General features: G+C 41.9%; 2 protein-coding genes across 4 annotated transcripts in view; one reads left to right on the top strand and one right to left on the bottom strand.

Annotated features, from left to right (window-relative positions):
- LOC127602307 (golgin subfamily A member 7-like) overlaps positions 1-22,204 on the bottom strand; it is a 362,070-nt gene that overhangs the window by 80,433 nt on the left and 259,433 nt on the right. The gene's annotated exons all lie outside the window — the stretch shown is intronic.
- The window catches only part of unc5db (unc-5 netrin receptor Db), a 293,387-nt gene that overhangs the window by 112,604 nt on the left and 158,579 nt on the right, over positions 1-22,204 (top strand). For both annotated transcript variants that reach the window (XM_052068215.1, XM_052068214.1), the window contains exon 2: positions 18,315-18,530. In XM_052068215.1, coding sequence (XP_051924175.1) covers positions 18,315-18,530 — 216 coding nt within the window. The remainder of the gene's footprint in view (positions 1-18,314; positions 18,531-22,204) is intronic.

Genomic DNA, 22,204 nt, shown 5'->3' with positions numbered 1-22,204 from the left:
ATTGATTGTGTTTGCAAATTACAAGTAATACATCAAGAAACACTCCCATCTTCATTTCCATACAACCCCCCTGGATGGCCCCATTGGGTCGCCCCTTAGTGGACCCCGAAAGACAAAGCATTCCCTTGGTACCAGCACCAACTTCCATAAATGAACAGAAACGTAGATATTTTAATGAGCGCTCTTTCCATGAACTGATATATCTGTAACCTGGCTCGTGACCCTTTCTCATGATGGAGCGTACGGGTACTCTTACAGAGTACTCCCTTCCGTCCAAAGTTAAATCTTCCTTTCCAAGTTGTCAGTAAACAGACGCCAGTGTGTCTACTAATGAGGGTTAAATCTTTCTATCTGAGATGCGGTCAGGTACCATGCGCTCGTGGGTCCCTTGACCTCAAATTGACCCCTGATTCTCTGTTTGCTCTGTTGCATTGTGTGCAAGATGTCTGAACACAAGCATTTCGAAGTCAATCAAGCATATGTAACAATGACAATATTGTATTTGTCTACTCTGGCACTTTCTGAATAACAAAACCCAAATTTAGACTTATCAGTCTTGTATTTCCAACCTCTCCTTGTCTTAAATTCCCATCACACACACACACACACACACACACACACACATTCCTGCACTTGCTGCACAGTGAGGACCGAGTAAAAAGGCCTACAAAGCGAGGACCACCCTTTCTGCTTGAAAAAGAAATGAAAAAGACACATTTCTAGACACAGGAGGGCGCCCTTAGGCAATACATTCCTTTAGATTAAATAAAACACCAAAGGTTAAGAAAAAGTTTTTAACTAGATAAGTGAGGACCGGGCACTGGCCATGCGTTCTTAATGATTTTGAAGTAGATTAGGTGCCGTTCACCTTACTAAACATTTAATGATGTAAATTTATAATCAGATATATTATTTTTAAACAGTTTATCACCATTAACAGGGTACTGTCATTTATATAGTTTTATTTAGTTCTGATATTTGTGTGTTCAATACGCCACGTTTGCACTGTGGCTGAGAGAGGAAAGTATTTTAATCTGTGCTGTACATTACACAGAGAGCATATTTGACAATAAAAGCTGACTTGACTTTATGATTTATTTTTGACAAACAAAAGTACTCTTATTCAAAACTTACAAGAACATCTGAAAAACTTCAACCTTCAAAACGCACACTAAAAAAACTTGCTGCGCCACAACCTGACACATGAACCCACATATACCCTACCAAATAACTGTGCTTTCAAACTCTATTCCTTTTCTCCCCTCTCTCTCATCCCATTCCCTCTCTCCCTTCATCTATCTCCCCCCTATGTCTCTCCCTCTCTATCTTTCATCTTCAAGCTTTTTTCCCAATTACATATCTTTTAATAATTTCATTGTGGAATATCTCTCCATGTGCGGTCTTCAAGGTCTGGCGATGCTTGACTACGACACTTAACGCAGTCATCTTTCCTTGGAACTTTCTTTAATGCTACAAATTTTGAAAGGTGTCGATCAATTGCTGCTCTTTCCTTTGGAGTCCGGGTCTCTTCCTTTTTTTAGTTTCCAATTCTGGAGGGAAAAAAAGAGGGTTATTAGTGGTTTAGTTGAATATAAACAGACATTCTTGAAGTTGTATTAAAATCTGAACGCTGCCTTGACTGATAACAGGACCAGAATAAAAACTATCAAAAATGCATTGATTCAAAACATGTTTTAGGCATCTAGTTTAAAGCAACTTTGTTGACTTAAAAACACCTCAGCAGCAATTTCCCTCAAGGCATGATTCATGAGTGTTATGCTCTTTACATTATTTAATATTTTTCAATATCCTTAAAATTAATGTGGGGTTTTTTGCCTAGTCTCCACCTTTAATGTCTTGTTTATCTATGTGGGCCCCCCAATTGGGTGGCAACCACTAAAGGGTGTACTCTGACTACAGCCCAATGATGGCTAGGATAGGCTCCAGCATGCCCCAAACTTTTGTTTTCTATTTCTGAAGCCTTCTATTGTGAAGAACATACAGAAAAAACAGTCTTTGCAAGTACAGTGATCCCTCGTTTATCGGGGTTAATGGGGACCGAAACCACCCGCGATAAACGAAAATCCGCTAAGTAGCAAAACCCCCCCACCCTCCATATAGGTATATGAACATGTGTATGAGTATAAATATTTATAAGGCCAAATGTACTGGTATACATGCATGTTTGTAGTAATTAACAGTACTTAATGCTATATACTAATATATTTAAACATGTATAAGTTAGGTTAGGTTAGTGTATAAATAACGAAATACAGTAAACACAGTCCTGTACATGTTGCTCTATGTGACTCGCTGTTGTTTTGATTATTTTCACTGCCTCTTGAGGACCTTTTGCAGCATTTTCACTTTTTTTTAATGAATATGTTTGAAAAAATCCATGACACACAGAGGCTGCGATAAATGGTAATCCAGCGGCACTGTTGACATTCATGTTTCGAAGCTACAATCAAAGCCTGAACCACTGTGCCGATTTCAGAGCAACATATGTGGTGAATATTATCTAATACGGTGTGCATTACCAGTTTTCCTTGTTTGCAGTGAAATGCATTATTTTACAATCCATTCAAATGTCAGATACCAAATATGTAACTTCTGGTTGCTGATCGTGTATTGCAGGAGTGACCAACTCATTTTTGGCACGGGCCACATTGTAGTTATGGTTTCCCTTGGAGGGCCATTATGAATTTTGGGAGACCATATACATATTTAATCACCTCCACATTACATACACCACTCATAACATATTGATGGATAACTACTTTTAAAATCAGAAGTAAAAAATAATGATTGTTCTTGTGGACTTCATATGACATTTTGAGATTTTGGTTCAGACTTTAGCAAGCCTCATGGAATTCGACATGCTTTATTTGCTTTTGCAGGCCACATAAAATGATGTGGCAGGCCAAATCCGGCCCCTGGGCCTTGACTTTGACACCTGTGGTGTAGTGGTATACTCGCATGACTTGTGTGGGATCAGTTCCTGCTCAGTGATGGTGTGAATGTGAATATTTCTGGCTGCAAACGATTTCGTTGTCGAGAGGTTCGACTGTATCTCTCTTTGGTCAGATTTTTTTTTTAATTGGATTCAATTACAATCAGTGTGTTACTGTAACCAAATTATATCATAACCCTGTAAGAGAAATTGCTATACAATAGAAATTGAAGACAATTTTACAACTGAGTAGACCACTTCAACGACTCGTCTTTCCATCTGCAAGTCACAGTGACTTGTGCTGTTTGAGTTTCTTAAATTGTTATACGGATCTATCCAACAGAAATTCATCTTACCAACTTCACTGTTCTTTTCGAAATGCTGTCTTCTTCTTCCCAAGAGATCTGTGTCCAGTCTTTTTGTCCTCTTCATCTAAGAAAGTTGGCATGTTAGTATAATGGTAATGAAACTTTGAGTTGTGTTGACGATGCACTGACTCACCGCTGTCTTCAACATCATCGTCGTCATGTGTAAGTGTTGCAATCCTCTTTCGTTTGGTGGCGCTCCCTGATGTTTATAGTTGTTCTTGGCCATGTGTGAAAGATGCGTCATAGACTGTAAATAAAAATAATAATATACTTTGGGTGAATATGCTTTGATGATACACATTTGTAATTCCTGATATATTGGAATGTACAAAAAACAATCAGGACTTGGAGCGGGGGTGTCAAACATACGGCCGGCGGGCCGTTACCGTCCGACAAGCAGGTTTGATCAGGCCCGCAGGATCATTTAAAAGTGAAAAAAATGCAGAAAAGACATGTAATGAAAATTTTGAATAACATGCAATTCATGGAGTATCCGCTAGGGGACACACCGTTTTGATCAGAATAGAAAGACACATTGTTTTGAGAAGAAGACAACAGCAGTCCAAGTCTGTCACTGAGACGGACGGACCCAAAACAGCAGATGCTATCAAGGACATTTGAATTCATTGTTCTTTACACATTTAATGGCACTCTCTTTAGTTTGTAAGGTATAGGCAGGGATTAAATTTATAATTTATATGCACAAGGCTTAAAAATTCCTTTCTTCACAAATCTTTAATCTAAAAGTGCATCACTGTATTTTTCAACACCAATTACTTGTTTAGTGCCCTTGTACAATCAGTTGCGATGCATATATGTGAATGATAAAAGTCAATCGCACATTTGTCTAAGGAAATCTAAGGTGCTTTTTGTAAAAAGATATGTTCATTAAATTTCTACATTTCCGAATGTTCTTGTGCTTCTTTATAGCAGAGTACGGTATAATTTTAATGGCTCGGCCCACTTAACATCTACCGAGGCCAATGTGGCCTGAGTTTGACAGAGTGAAATGAGTTTGACACCCCTGACTTGGAGTAAGAAAAAAAATCTTACTAATGCCAGGTCTGTAACATGTCACTTGTGCTAATGTTAGAGACTCACCCAATCCATGTCTTCCCAACATTGTCTTTTTTTTCTTGACAGTCTTCTTAACTGTCTTATGGCACACCCCTCCATCTATAAAATAATGTTTTGATAGAATCAAAGTTCTTTCCACATGCATCTCAGAAATATGCCAATAATACAGCAAAAGAGGATTCAAGTCGGACAAAAAAACATTACCGCCATATTCACTGCCAGAAACATCACTCATGTCGTCATCAGCGTCATCAGCATAATTTCTTTCTTTAATTGACTGCATCTTCGGTGGCCTTTTGTAGGTGCCTTGTAGCAAGATGATGTACTCAAATGAAATTCCTTACATCTCAGAAACATAGCAATGGTGCAGTGACAGATGGTCCAAGTCAAACTGAAAGCATTACCTGTGTTTTCAGTGTCCAAGTTGGTACTGTTACCGCCTCCATCACCTTCATCATCAGATCTCGTTGCTACAGCTGAATGTGGCACTTCTCATTCTGTGAAAGATGACATTTACACCATGTAAATATGGATGGAAGACATTCACTCTTGCTCTGAGAATGAAAGGGTTTTCTCATTTATGCAAATGGTCTGGACACAGAGAAAATGAGAGCTGTCAAGGTAAAGGAATTACTAAACATCCATCCATTTTCCAATCCGCTTTATCTTCACAAGAGTCGCAGGGCATGCTGGAGCCTATCCCAGCTGTCTTTGGGAGGTCAGCGGGGGACACCCTGAACAAGTTGCCAGCCAATTGCAGGGCACACAGAGACAACCATCTCAAACTCACACCTGGGGACAATTTAGAGTGTTCAATCGGCCATGCATGTTATGGGAATGTGGGAGGAAACCGAAGTACTTGGAGTAAGCCCACGCAGGTATGTGGTGGGAAAAATAAGCAAACGCCACATAGGAAGACTGGGACCGGAATTGAACCCTGCACCTTTGCACTGTGAGGTCGACATGCTAACCAGCTTTAATCAGTTGTAGTTTAATGGTATTAGAACGGTATCGATCGCATGTTATCACTAACTCCCTTTTTGATTAAAAGTTCTGTCTTTGATCATTGTTCGTTACTTTTAATCCACAAGACAGATGTGTGTCAGAACAGCACACGTGTGAGGATAGTGAGAGGGAGCTGCCTGTCAAGTTGCTGCAACATCCCCCCAAATAACTCGACATACATATGTGTGTGCTTTTGTCTGCTTATTGTTATCATTGAAAAAAAGGTTCTGGTTAAAGGTGCCAGAGGCAGAGGCAACTGGGATCAATTGGTGTCTAACTAAAAATTGTTGTAACTTAGAAGCAGGTCATTTGGTCAACACAAGGTCTAATGTTTGAATGTGATTAATTTGAAATGATTCAAGGTTTCTATATTAATTTCAAGCATGAACTCTAGAGCATATATTGGCATCCCTCTTCCTGCTATGACTACTAATGTTATTTTTATTACATACCATCTTGAGCTTCCTGTCGTCTCCCTGGATCTGGTCTTCTCTTTTTGCCACCTTTCAGATCTTTGGTTGAGGTGGCTGCATGTGCTCTTCCTTTTGAAATATTCACAGTCAGAAATCAGAAAACATAATTTTACACTAAAATATGAAGGTAAAAGAAAATATGCCGATAAAGACATGCACACTGTCGTGGAAACAAAAACAGAGGGAGAAAAGAATAAATGGAAGGGGATGACTTTAAAAATATATTAATTTACATACCAGTGATAACAGAGTCCAGGGTTTGCAGACTCTTTCCCTTCAGCGACTCAGTCCCACGTTCCATCGCAAACAGTAGTTTGGCAATCTTGGCCACTTGGAAAGTTTTATCGGTCTGCCGATAAAACTCACAATGGACTCTAATGTCGTGTCCCATAAAACGAGCAACTTGCTCGAGTTCCTGATTATTCAGGTCGAGAAGCTGACATAAGGTAGCAACATGCTTCCTTAATTTTGTTGACCTCAACAGTTCTGGGTTTTTGGCCTTGCTCTCTTGTGCGTATTTTCTGAGGCACGTGTCACATCCACGAAGATTGGTGGTAGTTCCTTTTTTGGCCATCATTTAACTTCTCTGTTCCTTTCGATTTCATACCTTTTTGTTTTGATTTACATTTTGCCTTGAGGGCCTTAGCTTCATGCAAATCAATGTGGTCCTTTTCTGATCCACTGCTGTTGGACGACCGGGACCTCCTCCCTTCACTAAATGCTGGTTTGTGGTCATCTCCACTTTGGGCGGATGACACAGACTCCTCTGATGATGATGATGGTGTTGACCTTGTGGAGAAGGCTCCGGAATGAGTCTCAGCACCAGGCCTCTCTTTGAGAAGAGGTGTATGTTGCCCTGATGGTTGGGCTTTACGCATTTGAGCCTACACATCAGGGCAGAAGAGGGAAAAACAGGGAAAATTGTTAATTTTGTAGACAACTGAGATGGTGAAAAAGAGTTTTATGCTAGATCTCGGCAATTCTGTACAAAGTTTATCTGTCTTTGCCAATGTTTTCAACACTTGTCTTCCAACTTGCATTCATGAAAATACGACAATGTTTTGTCGTCACACATTTTCACAGGATGGAAAGTAGACCAGATGGAACTAAAACCTCCATTAATAAAACAAAGTATGAGTTAATCAGCATGCATTTTCTAGTCTCATGGAAAAGAGACAAATAATATAATTTATTAAATTAAAAACTGGGCAAAAATCTATGGACATTTTAGTTGACAGGCAGAAAAAAAAGAGTAAAATGAATATGATTATGTAAATGAACTCAAAATACGATAGTAATAAATAAAATGGTACAGAGTAGTATTTGAACCTGTGATGATAAAACTCATGTTGGATACACGCTTCGGATGCTCTGTGAAATTAAGCAACTGGCATTTAAAAACACAGTAAAGCAGCTCGCGTTGGCCTGCAATCCGCCTCATTCATTCGGTATTTAATTTTAAAAAATACATTTTTCTCGAGGAAAAATGGTTTCTGGCTAGACTAAACACGTCTAGTTTAATATAATACAGCGAGCCAGAGCACTGGTTCATTTGTCTACTTATTTCAATTCGGTATGAGTACAGAAACTAACAATTTCTGTCTCATTTTTGCCCGAAATATAAACCACATAAATTCAACGCGACGCGGCCTTGCCGTAACCGCCTGAGCGCAAGCCATGTGCGTTGTTCCTAAATTGCTGTGTTCGTAGTTTGCCATTGTTTCTTCGTGTAGAAAAAAAACTACATAAAGCAGCTTTAAATTAAAATCAGTTGACGGCCTAGAGTTTACAGTACGCCGCGAGTAACAAGTCCTTCGGTGCTCAGTACGCAGATTGTTACGACGACACTCGTATTCGCGGGTACCCGTCTCTCGACAAAGAAAGGATGATTACTTACCTGAGCATTCTCATTCTGACGGTGGTGCTCCCGGTTAGGGGCGAGTCTTCTCCGTGTTTTCGCCATGTCGTCAAAAAGCCAAATGGTGTTGGTTGTCCCGGTATAGAAATATAAATGGCTAGAGTGCGCCGAAAAGTATCGCGCAAAGACAACCCTCCTCCAGCCTTTGAAGCCAACCGCTTCTTAATTGATGCGAGGGGGAGAGTGGGGGGATGGGCAGAGCAGCAACTTCGGAGCGAAAACTCTACTTAAACATGATTAACCCTTTCATGGTCTTCTCACTTTAACGTTTCATATAACATAATCAGAAATTTACACACATTCTTAAACTACATAAAGTATTGTAACAACATTTCAAAACACTTTTTTAGTTATTAATTTATCAATCAAAGAAATTAAAACAAATAAAACACCTACACTGTGTATGCAATGCTCTGCTTCGGTTATTACAGTTTGGGATATTGTCAAAGCTGTTCCATATTTATGTTTGTCCATTTTTCCTACTTCCAAGACTACAACTTCACTTCAACAAGGTGACCGGCTCCCTTCCGCATCCAGCATTTAACAGTGCTGCCATTGACACCAATATACCACGAAACTGTCAGAAGGGCTCAAGTTGTAGTTTATCAATGTAGTCATCCAATAATACTGAAATAACAACCTATATTTCCAACCTGCCTTTCCAAAAAGATGTAAAATGTTTCTTAATTTAATACAGGGGTCTCACACTCGCGGGCTACAAGACGCTAATTTCAGGCCTCTCACCTTGATGTGAAACTTTGCGTCAATGAAGCGAGTCTCCACATGTTCCCCCCCCACAGAAACCAAATATGTGTCACACTCTAATTACTGTCCATTGCATTCTTAGGTACTCATCAACGAGTGGGTACTTAGCCACTGACAAAGACGCAGCTGTCCTGCACAATCTCTAATGTAGACATCTTTTTTTTTCAAACCAAAAGTTCATTTTTACAGTGTAGCCATGTGAAAAGCTGTTCTAAAAGGACATGCATGGATGAACAACCATCCATACTGACACTCACACCTAGGGACAATTTAGAGTGTTCCATTATTCTTTCATGCATGTTTTTGGGATGTGGGAGGAAACCAGAGTACCTGGAGAAAACCCACACAGGCCCGGGGAGAACATGCAAACTCCATACAGGGAGGCCGGAGCCAAGATTGAAGGTTATCAGAACCTAGCAAGGGGCCGGTTGCGATTTGCTGTTGTAGGAACTGATTGACTAAAGGGCCGTTCACACGGTACACATTTGCGCCGGCGCTGCACCGATATATTTTGTTGCGATATATTTTGCACCGCAGCAAATTGTGTGGAGCGTTCACACGTAAAAAGCCGCTTCACACGGCAGTTTCTGCAGCGGAGCAAAACGACAGAAAACAAACGAGCTGTCGTGTTGGTTCTTTTTAAAACGTACTGTATATACACAACTCAAGCGACTACTGGACCGGCACGTCCTTCTCCTTCTCGGTTTCCATGCCTTCTGCTCGAGAGTGACCACCCAAGAAAACGTAAATGAACGATGACTTCAATGACACTCAGAAAAGCAAACACTAATGCGCCAAACTGAAAATCAAGAGAGGAAATCACAAAATAAATTCTATGTGGGTCGGGGGGTTGTGAACAAACAACAAAGGAACAAACAACTCCGAGACAGGGGGTTCTGTAATCCATACCCACGAAGCACCCCCCACAGAACTCCCCGAGGGACACGGTCAAACGCCTTCTCCAAGTCCACAAAACACATGTAGACTGGTTGGGCAAATTCCCACATACCCTCGAGAACCCTGCCAAGGGTGTAGAGCTGGTCCACTGTTCCACGGCCGGGACGAAAACCACACTGCTCCTCCTCAATCTGAGGCTCGACTTCCTGACGGACCCTCCTCTCCAGCACCCCTGAATAGACCTTACCAGGGAGGCTGAGGAGTGTGATCCCTCTGTAGTTGGAACACACCCTCCGGTCCCCCTTTTTAAAAAGAGGGACTACACCCCGGTCTGCCAATCCAGAGGCACTCTCCCTGTTGACCACGCGATGTTGCAGAGGCGTGTCAACCAGGACAGCCCCACAACATCCAGAGCCTTGAGGAACTCCGGGCCTTGCCACTGAGGAGCTTTTTAACCACATCGGTGACTTCAACCACAGAGATAGGAGAGCCCACCTCAGAGTCCCCAGGCTCTGCTTCCTCCAAGGAAGGCGTGTTGGTGGAGTTGAGGAGGTCTTCGAAGTATTCTGCCCACTGGTTCACAACGTCCCGAGTTGAAGTCAGCAGCGCCCCATCCCCACTGTACACAGTGTTAGTGGTGCACTGCTTCCCCCTCCTGAGACGTCGGATGGTGGACCAGAATTTCCTTGAAGCCGTTCGGAAGTCGGCTTCCATGGCCTCACCGAACTCTTCCCATACTCTGGTTTTTGCCTCGGCGACCACCAAAGCTGCGTTCCGCTTGGCCAGGCGATACCCGTCAGCTGCCTCTGGGGTCCCACAGGCCATAAAGGCTCGATAGGACTCCTTCTTCAGCTTGACGGCATCCCTTACTGCTGGTGTCCACCAGCGAGTATGAGGGTTGCCGCCATGACAGGCACCAACCACCTTACGGCCACAACTCAGATTGGCCGCCTCAACAATAGAGGCACGGAACATGGTCCACTCTGACTCAATGTCCCCTGTCTCCCCCGGAACATGGGAAAAGCTCTGTCGGAGTGGGGGTTGAAACTCCTTCTGACAGGGGATTCTGCCAGACGCTCCCAACAGACCCTCACAATACGTTTGGGTCTGCCAGGACGGACTGGCATCTTCCCCCACCATCGGAGCCTACTCACCACCAGGTGGTGATCAGTTGACAGCTCCGCCCCTCTCTTCGCCCGAGTGTCCAGAACATGCGGCCGCAAATCCGATGACACGACCACAAGGTCGATCATGGAACTACGGCCTAGGGTGTCCTGGTGCACATGTGGACACCCTTATGTTTGAACAAGGTGTTCGTTATGGACAGTCCGTGACGAGCACAGAAGTCCAATAACAAAACACCACTCGAGTTCTTATCGGGGGGCCGTTCCTCCCAATCACGCCCCTCCAGGTCTCACTGTCATTGCCCACGTGAGCATTGAAGTCCCCCAGTAGAACAAGGGAGTCCCCAGCAGGAGTACTCTCCAGCACACCCTCCAAGGACTCCAAAAAGGGTGGGTATGCTGAGCTGCTGTTTGGTGCATATGCACGAACAACAGTCAGGACCCGTCCCCCCACCCGCAGGCGAAGGGATGGAACCCTCTCGTCCACCGGTGTGAACCCCAATTTACAGGCACTGAGCCGGGGGGCAATGAGCATGCCCACACCTGCTCTGCGCCTCTCACCGTGAGCAACTCCAGAGTGAAAGAGAGTCCAACCCCTCTCGAGAGAACTGGTACCAGAACCCAGGCTGTGTGTGGAGGCAAGTCCGACTATATCCAGTCGGAAATTCTCTGCCTCACACACCAGCTCGGGCTCCTTCCCTGCCAGAGAGGTGACATTCCATGTCCCAAGAGCTAGCTTCTGCAGCCGAGGATCGGACCGCCAGGGTCCACGCCTTTGGCTGACGCCCAGCTCACATTGCACCCGACCCCTTTGGCCCCTCTCATGGGTGGTGAGCCCATGGGAAGGGGGACCCACATTGCCTCTTCGGGCTGTGCCCGGCCGGGCCCCATGGGTGTAGGCCCGGCCACCAGGCGCCTGCCAACGAGCCCCACCTCCAGGCTTGGCTCCAGAGGGGGGCCCCGGTGACCCGCGTCCGGGCAAGGGAAACCTAGATCCATTTATTGTATTCATCATTGGGGTCTTTGAGCCGTGCTTTGTCTGGCCCCTCACCTAGAACCTGTTTGCCATGGGTGACCCTACCAGGGGCATAAAGCCCCAGACAACTTAGCTTCTAGGATCATTGGGACACACAAACCCCTCCACCACTGTAAGGTGACGACTCACGGAGGGCCCCAGAAAATCCAATTCATTTTATTCTGCTTTGGACATTGAAACTGGAAAATATGACTTGCATTCAATAAGTAAAGAATTCCAATTCCAAGAAACCAAGAAACGATTAAATTCCATATTAGAGTTTGGAATTATGTTGCTTTAAAAACAATTGTAAATTTTTAAGTCAGTTTAAATATACTGTGTGTGCGGTTGTGTTTGTGAACATATATATAATTTTATTTGCTGTAATTATTTTAGGAGTATGTGACATTGGTGATCCTCGTTACTCAAATACTTTATGTAGATGTTGCTCAAAATTGATCATGCTCGCCTTCACAGCAGACCTCAAAGTTCAAAAAGGCTGTGGCAATTTTGATAATTGACTTAGTCATTGGTCATGAAGAGGAGCGGCTGTTACCTGCTCCAAAACGAAGTTTTTGCAGCACCCCTCCCCCCAGACATGAGTTTGTTTACATTTCAATTAGCAGAGCTGCGCAGAAGCCAGCCACAACACTTTGCAAGAAAAAATGAGTTAGGTACTGTATTGCAGAAGTGTTCCCAGCATATCCAATTTATTTCATTCAGCTTTGGACATTGAAACTGGAAAATATGACTTGCATTCAATAAGTAAATAATTGTTTCATCTAAATTCCATATTAGAGTTTGGAATTATGTTGCTTTAAAAACAATTGTAAAATTGTAAGTCAGTTTAAATATACTGTGTGTGCGCGGAGTATGTGACATTGGTGAGCCTAGTTACTCAAATACTTTATGTAGATGTTGCTCAAAATTGATCATGCTCGCCTTCACAGCAGACCTCAAAGTTCAAAAAGGCTGTGGCAATTTTGATAATTGACTTAGTCATTGGTCATGAAGAGGAGCGGCTGTTACCTGCTCCAAAACGAAGTTTTTGCAGCACCCCTCCCCCCAGACATGAGTTTGTTTACATTTCAATTAGCAGAGCTGCGCAGAAGCCAGCCACAACACTTTGCAAGAAAAAATGAGTTAGGTACTGTATTGCAGAAGTGTTCCCAGCATATCCAATTTGTTTCATTCTGATTTGGACATTTCAACTGGATCATTATGATTTGCATCCAATAAGTAACAACAGTAAGTATTCTTTAGTAGAAATCATGGTTGCGTTGCTCAATCAGCCTTGATAACAGAATTTCCTTATGTGGGACATGACTATGGTACACGTCCTTTATGAACATGCAAGTATGTTAACAAAATACATGTGTAAGAACACATGCAGTAAAATGCAAAAATATATGCCCCAACAACACAAATAACACAAAACGTCAGTATACAGTACAGGTATATGAACAAAATACATTATAACAAGAGTAGTCACAAAATGAGGGCTCTTTGCTCCAAAATGAGACCTACAACAGCTGGTGGCTTTTCTTTCCAATCACTCACTATCTCGAACTTGACCTCCCCTCGATCACCACCCAAGACAGCGTTGCTCAGCTGTCCAGAACCTAGGCTGTGTGTGGAGGCAAGTCCGACTATATCCAGTCGGAACTTCTCTGCCTCACACACCAGTTCGGGCTCCTTCCCTGCCAGAGAGGTGACATTCCATGTCCCAAGAGCTAGCTTCTGCAGCCGAGGATCGGACCGCCAGGGTCCCCGCCTTTGGCTGCCGCCCAGCTCGCATTGCACCCGACCGACCCCTTTGACCCCTCCCACGGGTGGTGAGACCATGAGAAGAGCTTTAAGCTAGCATTTTCAAATTCTGATTAGAGTCGGCATACTTGAAACATGCAATATTCCACAGTATTTAAGTTTGAGTCATTCGTGTGGACATGCAGCAAGGTCATGAGCAATATTTCTTCTAATTTTCCATTTGTAATAGCATTCACACAAACGCCTGAGTATTACTTGGACCACGGTGAGCAAAATCAAACAAGCGTTACACCTGTCTAAAACCTGAGATCACAAGTTACATGAAGCAGATATGTTACAAAACAAGCAAAAATGAAACCACTGAATAGAGAGTTGTAACATATATACCAGCCCTCATTCGTTACTTTCATTTTAGCATGGGTCTTTTCAAGAATAATCAAGTCTCAATACAACCTGTAGCAATATGGTCCCACACTGCCTACTCATTAATCATGGAAAGCATGTCATTTAGTTAAACACAAACATTTCTAGTCTCCTGTCCACCGAAAAGTGTGAAAGAGGTTTAAACAAACAAAGAGGCTCATTTAAGGGGCTCGTAAACTATGTCCACATATGGTTTTCGTGAATTAAGCGGTCTCAAGGGGTGTTCACACGGCAAAATTTGGTCCGGTGCTACACCGGGGCTGCCCCAGTAGAGCGTTCACGCGTGCAAATTAGCTCCGGCGTAGCCCCGGAAAACAGCTTACACCGGACCAAATTTGATCCACCACAGGGAGGTGGTTTAAAAATTTGCTCCGGAGCAAAAGCTCGTTTGCGCAGCAGCACCGATGTAAATTTGCACGTGTGAACGCAACTGGGTTAAATTTGCTCCAGAGCAAAAATGCTTGTGAAGAGTTAACGTACGGCGAGAATGCGTTGCTTTCACGCTCTGTCGGACTGCATGTGTTTGTTTAATAACGACACAAGACTTAGCTGGTAACATCTTTCCTTTTGTAGGAGACTGGACTGTCTCTGAGTTGTTTGTGTAGTTTGTTCCTTTGTTGTGTGCTCACAACCCCCCACCCCCATATAATTTATTTTGTGATTTCCTCTCTGATTTTCTGTTTGGCGCATTACGTGTTTGCTTTTCTGAGTGTCATTGAAGTCATCGTTGATTTACGTGTTTCGGGGGCGGTCACTCTCGAGCAGAAGGCACGGAGACCGAGAAGGAGAAGGACGTGCCTGTCCAGTAGTCCTTGAGTTGTGTATACGTTTAAAAAAAACAACAACACGACAGCTCATTTGTTTTCTGTCGTTTTGCTCCGCTGCAGAAACTGCCGTGTGAACGCAAGTGGGGCTGCACGACGCTGTGCCGGTGCTGACATGCTCAGCGGCTTTGTTCGTGTGAGCGCTCCACACATTTTGCTGCGGTGCAAAATATATCGCAACAAAATACATCGGTGCAGGGCCGGAGCAAATGTGTGCCGTGTGAACACCCCTTCAATGTTGCCTGCAGCTGCGCATTGTGCGCGCCAGCATCACCGTGTGCGGCTGGGAGCACGAGAGCTACGCGAAATTGCTCACGAGCACAATTTAGAGGGAACATTTGTCATGCGGACATGCGGACTGATTCACAGACTCTTCTAAGGAAAACCATGCCTGCAAGCTGAATTCTCGCAGTATTTGTGAATTCACACCAACTCCAGAATCCATCCAATAAAATAAAAATATGTGCCATCCTATTGTCAATCTCCATGATAAGTTATTTTTGAAGATATTTGATTAATTCGGCTTGATGCACTCAGCAGGAGTTGGCCACCATGTGCAAATACGATGCCGTCTCTCAACGGATTTCAATTCTCGCACACATTTTATTCATAAACTCCTGTATGTAAGTGTTCTGCCTACAGTAAAAGTTTCGGGCCATTTCATTAATAGTAATCGTGTTTAGAATATTCATTTAGTTATCGCGGTGCATTGTGGGTAGCAGACGCCGTGTTTCATCAGACTAATCGTTCCAGAAAGCCCGATTGTGGTCGTTGCAACTGGTCCTCCTGAGTTATATTCCTTTCGTTTCACCTTCGAAAGCAATGGCTGTAAGTCTGCTTGTGCTTAGAATTATTTAGAAATGTGTTTCGGAGATCGTTTTTCTTCAATTGTTGTCATTGAAACTCGCTAGCTCAGAGTACTGCTAACGACATAGCGATGATGCTAAATGAATGCTAACAACATAGCGACGATGCTAGGTCGGTGCTAGCGAGCTAATTAGCATGCGAAAGAATCGCGAAAACGCCTTGTTTATCGTTGTTTGTCACACTTCGAGCTGCATTTATGTCTTTGTTTAGTACCAGATGATTTGTGTTGTATTTATGTACACGAGGTTAGTGTTTAAATCTGTTCATTTCAGTTTCACTCTACATTTCATTGAGCTGATGTCACAGTTGTTCACTGTATGTGTACACATTGAAGAGATACAAATGTCAGATCGTTTTTAAAGTGCTATGTTCTTTGTCCAATTGTAATGGTCAGACAGTTTAAAATTATGCTAAATGCAACGTTTATTTGTGCCTCAACAAAAACAACTGATGAAAAGTGGCTTTAACGAGCCTCGAACCTCTCTTTTGTGATGTAATACATTTTTCTACTTGTTTAAGTACAGTACTTTTGGATCTAGACAATGTAAACTGTAATGTAGACAAGAAAAAAATGCATTCTTCATTGCATTCTATTGAATACAATTAAAGTTTTGCAAAAATGATGGTGGATTTTGGGTAGGACTGAGGCTTTACTTAATTTGGTTACTGTTATTATTAATTGCATTTCCAATTTTAATCGGATACATTTAACCAAATCACATGGAAATAATAGGAGTCCAACACAAACTCAGAACAAACACATTAATAAAATACATTCCTCACAAAAAAATTGAATTCACATAACTTGTAACGGTCTTTGAAAAACAAACAAATAACTATTTCTCAGGGTGGCTCTTCAAAGAGCAGCAAGGGGATTTGTCATTTATAATTTTGGTCCAGTACCAAATTTCGACACTAGTTGAAGTAGAGAGCAAAAAGTGTGAAATTGTTGCAGTACCAAATTTTGACACGAGCTGCAGTAGAGAGCAAAAAGTGTGAAGTTGGTGCAGTACTGAATTTCGACAGAAGCTGCAGTAGAGGGCAAAAAGGGTGTGAATTCCCGGCGAAAAATTCTCAACATGGACCCATTCTGGGGACCTTTGGGGAAAAGCACAGGGTACCCGTTTTGGACACTTTAGAGTTGATTTAGAGGATGTCAAAGTGAGGACCGGCCAAAATGTCCTCACTTCGTCAAAATGTCCTCACTCCGTTGGTTAAAAACTCACACCGGTCCTCACAATGTAGTGAGTACAAGAACACACACACACACACACACACACACACACACACACACACACACACACACACACACACACAGTTTTTGTGTTTCCTCGCGATAAGCTTTGTTTGCTGTTGACTTGCTTCACTAGAAATTATTTAGGTAAATTTGAGAAATCCCTGTATTGTTTTGTATTTGGGTTGGACGTCTTGGATGTTGGTAGGAGCAGGGATGCGCGGCTGGTTCACGTAGAGCCTACGGTAATTATGATTACATTCAATTATTTTAGTTCTGTGATCCATGCTTTACATTGATTTTCTTTATCAATCCAATAATAATAATTTCATCATGAATATTTTTTAAAAATGTGCATACACCATTTCCACATTTCAACTTCGGAGGTATGCTAATTTGCGCTTGCTTGTCTTATACATAGCGATAGTATAAAACTCTTTAAAATATATGCCCAATGTGATGAAATGACCTGAGGTTATCATACAGGATGTATTACCTTATTTGCTCCAGTTATCCAAGTGTCGGCGAAGATATCAAAGCATTATAGCTCACTTCATGAGCCCTTTGCTGTGTCACGGTCCATGTGAACACGGCTTACTTTGACACACTCAACCCAACTTTGTTTAGAGAGCAAAAAAAAAAAACTGACACAAAATAGAATACAGTCTTTATTGTCACATTCTTTTGTGCAGACAAACAATGATAACGATTTATATACAGTATATAAATAGTAACATCATAATGGTGACAAGCATATCGTACTGATGAGGATAAATGTTTCCACGAAGCTTCGTGACGAAGCGGCTAACATTGACTCAATACAGCCGGATTGCCTCACATGGATAGCGGGGGGAGAGAAGGAGTGCAGCTTCGTGACTCAGCGGGGAGCCAAGCAAGAAAGAAAAAGGCAGACAGATACCTTTGTCGGTTCGATGTTGGAATAGATTTTCTTGCAGAATGTAGAAACTTTTTTTTCTTTTGTGCCGGCTCACTGGTTAATACATTCAAATAAAACGTTGAATACAATGGTCGGCACATCACAGAGTTGGCTGGAGGAGGAATTTATTTGTAAGTCACAACTTGGAGGACATTTCCACCTTGCAATTTTCACCTTGCAAAGCACCAGCACCGAGCTATTGAAGGATATCTGAAACAAAAACCCAAGTTAAGACAATTATAAAGGCTGAAGTTATTTTTCCTCCAAATGGCATTCTGGTAGCTTGGAATAAACGGAAGGTCGTAAGCTTGTACGCCTTTGTATTTTCCACCGAAAATATGTCATGAGCTGCTGTAGTTGACGTAGGCATGCAGTTCATGTTGTGCGCCCTCACAGAAGAGACATTCCTGTTTCTCTTCACCAATATACCTGTATGTGTTTTTCACACGGCTGATATATTTAATGAAGGTGTGTGAACAACTTAGTCTTTCTGATGGGCCAGAAAAGTGAAATGTAATTAAACTAGGAACTCCGCCACTTCCGACACTGCTACTTGCTCTCTACTCCATGTGATTTGGTTTTATAAATGCCATTGTTTTCATTGTGACATTACAGTGTCCATTCCCTTGAAGCGAATCAGTTTCATAACCGAGGTGTTTACTTGCAGGTTCTACAGGGGATGCTCAGGCAGGCGCCCAACCCTCAGCGCAGGGCACCCTGCCGCGCTTCATTCAGGAGCCAGAGGACGCCTACATAGTCAAGAGCACTCCCATTAAATTGCGCTGTCGAGCCACACCTGCCTTGCAGATCTTCTTTAAATGCAATGGAGAATGGGTTCACCAGAACGAGCACTTCTCCCATGAGTATCAAGACCTCAACACTGGTAAGATGAAGCTATGTGACATTATTACAGCCTAATCCTTCCACTCACTGCGATAATACAATACAATATAATACATGCTGATTTATATAGTGCTTTCACAACAGCGGCAGCTGTAACAAAGCGCTTAACAAAACAGTTAACATAAAGTAAAATAATAAACACAACACATAACATAAAACACGGACAGTCATGCAGTTCTAACCACTTTGCCATCACACGCTTTGTTTGAAGCAGTTTGAGATGAAAGAGGAGAGAATCAGTTTCCTTTACCCAGTGGATCAGAGACGTCATGCTCAAAATGTGCACACGTCAGCTACAAGCCAAGTTTCAAAGTCAACAAGAAGCTGTAGCATCCATTGACGAAAAAAGAGATTGGTTCACTTCTCCTGTCCCATTGAAATCCATTTCAATTCCAAGCGGCGACTCACGGTTCCAAATACGTGTCAGTTAGCTGCACAATGAAAATGGTGAAGAATTTCCACCACAAAAAGACGACTCTCAAAATGCAATTTGCATATTAACCAGAAGCTTACTGTAAAAAACAAACATAATTGCCCACCATGAAAATGCGTTTAGTTAAATATTTTGGGTAACTGGTGCCACATAGATTGTATTTTTTATTATTTTGTATTATTTATTTTTTATTATATATTATTTACCTAAAAGCATTCAATTTTCTCCAAAGTTGACAATGCACCTTCTAATCCGATGCACCTTATATCTGGATCAATATTCTGATTTCTTGGATATTTTAAACTGAATGGTGCTTTGTTACAGCTGCAGTGGTCGTGAAAGCACGATATACATAAAAGCTGTATTGTATTGTATTGTACAGTATTCCCTTTTAGCCTACCTCCACCTAGTGGATACATAACACAACCCCAGCCAGCATTGTAGCATCTATTCTATGCACCTTATAATGCCATGTGCCCGAGAGATGAAAACAGTTTTAAATAGGCCATTAATTGAAAGTGCATCTTATATTCCAAACTGCATGATTAGAAACGGCGAGGAAGCCGTCTGTCTCGCATTCATGAAGTTCCCTGCAAAGTGGCTGGAATAACAGCTGAAAGTTTTGTTCCACTGTGATCGCTTTGGTTTGAAATTGTTGGAAACCTGAACATCATATAAAATGTACATTTACACCCTGGTTTGGAGGGGAATCAAGTGAAAATAATGTGTATGCAACTGCTGCTTTACAGAGAAAAACAAATTCCAAAAGGTGACGTTTTAGAGCCACATAAGAAGAACTCAATGATTGGCACCAGATTGAAGGAAAAGCCTCACCCCTTTGTGTACTTTAAATTTGGCAGCTGTGACCCCATTCGACAGTACTTCCTGTCGAAGTAAGTGCGCAAAACTGAGTGTCATGGTTCATTTCTTTATTTATGAATAAATCAAGAAATGTTGCAACCAATTAAATGGCATGTGACCTCATTGGCTAGTCCAGCGGAAAGTTGGGTACGCTGGGCCACCAAGACAGTAGCCAGGCCAAAGCAGGGGCTTAATGCATCATTCTTGGTTACGTGTAAGAGCTTACATGTTGGATTGTTGGACACAAAACAATTCTTAATTGTGTTGTTGAAAAGAAAAAAAGCAAATATTCACATTTCCTGAAATCATACTTCAAATTCCTCAGTAATTTTCAGTTTGTGATCATTTCTTTTTAACCGATAAAGGTTATAAACTATATTTAGGGCCATTTTTTTCAATTATATTAAATTAAATGAAAGGGTACTCTCTAGGGACGTGCACTGAATGTTCCATGTGCAATTAATGAAAGAAAAAACATATGGCTGTGTTGTAGTTTTTGTGATAACAGCGCTTCTCCAGCAAAGTGATCATTTACCTTCTGTGGCCAACTCCGTGTCCAATGAATGGAGTTGTGGTCCATGTATGCCTCAAAATCTAAGATCCCATATTTGTCAAAAGGACTCAAAAGATGGTTTTGGTAGATGCAAGATGAAATTAGTTACTGCTTAAAAGGTTAATCAGTGTTTTGTCAGGCTTGACTTAGAGCCAGTTCATTGTTGTGTTTGAGTCATGTGGAAAGATCGACCGCCTCAGTCTGCATTCTAACTCAAACGCTTGTTGACCACCTTAGTGTGGATCGGGCTCTCCTCTCAGATATTAAACATTCGCTTCAGCCTTCCGAAATCGTCCATTTTTACTTTCATCAACTGTGTTCGCGCAAAACAGCTTTAAATGTGACTTGATAATAAATGCAAATTCTTTGAGTGTCACTTTTTGCGAAATATTTGTCAATTGTGGCTACAAAATAAAACGTGTGGAGCAGGTGTGCCCATTACATCAATTGTGCATCAACTAATTCACAAGCCTTTCCAGTTTTATACTATTTTATAATATTTATATACCGGTACATGTACTGTCAATGGCAGTTGAAAAAAATATTGGCTTCCAATTTGTTTTGTCTACTCTAAGCTTATTTAGAATAATAAAAATTATTAGAGGAACAACCAATCCAAGTGCTTCTATTCAAAGTGGGAGGAGGACTTTTTTTTGTCCCACGATGTGGTTTCGAAGTGCCTCATCTTCCAATGAAATATCACAATATTGAAGAAAGGAAATGTAGAGCAGCATTTACAGGCTGTCCCAGCCACTACTGTTCTCCAATATGACTGATGATCATTTGGAAGTGTGCTTGCGGCTAAATATCAACAGCTAGCGTCTTGCTATACAGTGCATCCTTCAATTGATTTCATTCAGTGCATGTCACGCAAGCTACACCAACATAAAATATATTTGTGGTTTTCCAAGAAGCACGCTTGTAGTTCCTTTTATTTTGCTTGATTTGAGCTCAGCACACAATCGTAAGATAGCATCCAACAACAATGCATCACGACACTCTTTCTTCATCTCAGATCTTCTTTGTATTTTCTCGATCCCCCCCCCCCCCCCCCCATCGAGATACTCGTGTCCATAATGCACAGAATGGTGGAACCAATACGCCACAATATTGCACAGAAACAGACTTCGCAGTATATTTGTAAATACATGTTTTTATTATTATTATTATTTTTTTTTTTGGTAGCTCATTGTTAACTTGGTCATTTAATAATTAGCACACATGCTAAAAAAGTGTGGGCAACCCTGCTGGAGAGAATAAAACACAAGATTGCTGATTAATAAACCTCAACATGTGCAATTGATTACAACACAGGTCAATGTGCCCGTAATGACACATACAGTTGTCTTTGAAGCAATAATAATAATAATATGACTCAGAATCAGGCATAGTCAACCTTTTTGAAACTTTGAGTTACTTTTTGGGTAGTGATTAATGTAAAAGGTTGCAGTATGATACACACTGGGGAAATAACCAATCTGCTCAAATGACATTTCAGGGGGCACCTGCCCAATGTACGCTCAACTGCACTGCTACTTTACAATAATGGCTGAATGTCAAAATTAAATCCTGAATTAGTGAAAAATAGGATCTTCACCTGCGAGGAGCGTTTCTACATGCTTGACGTTGAAGTGCCAATCACAATCAATACAGACATTGTAATAATGGGCTTGGAGTCATATGCATATATATATATATATATATATTTTAAGTACCACACTCTCATTCTGTTGCCTAGCAACCTGGTCAACTCTCAGTTTGCACCGTCTCCTAAGCTGTTAGTTATGAGCACGGTATTCTGATTAAA

This window comes from Hippocampus zosterae, chromosome 6, assembly GCF_025434085.1.
Source record: "Hippocampus zosterae strain Florida chromosome 6, ASM2543408v3, whole genome shotgun sequence".
Lineage (NCBI taxonomy): Eukaryota > Metazoa > Chordata > Actinopteri > Syngnathiformes > Syngnathidae > Hippocampus > Hippocampus zosterae.
This window is presented reverse-complemented; position numbering and strand designations above follow the sequence as displayed.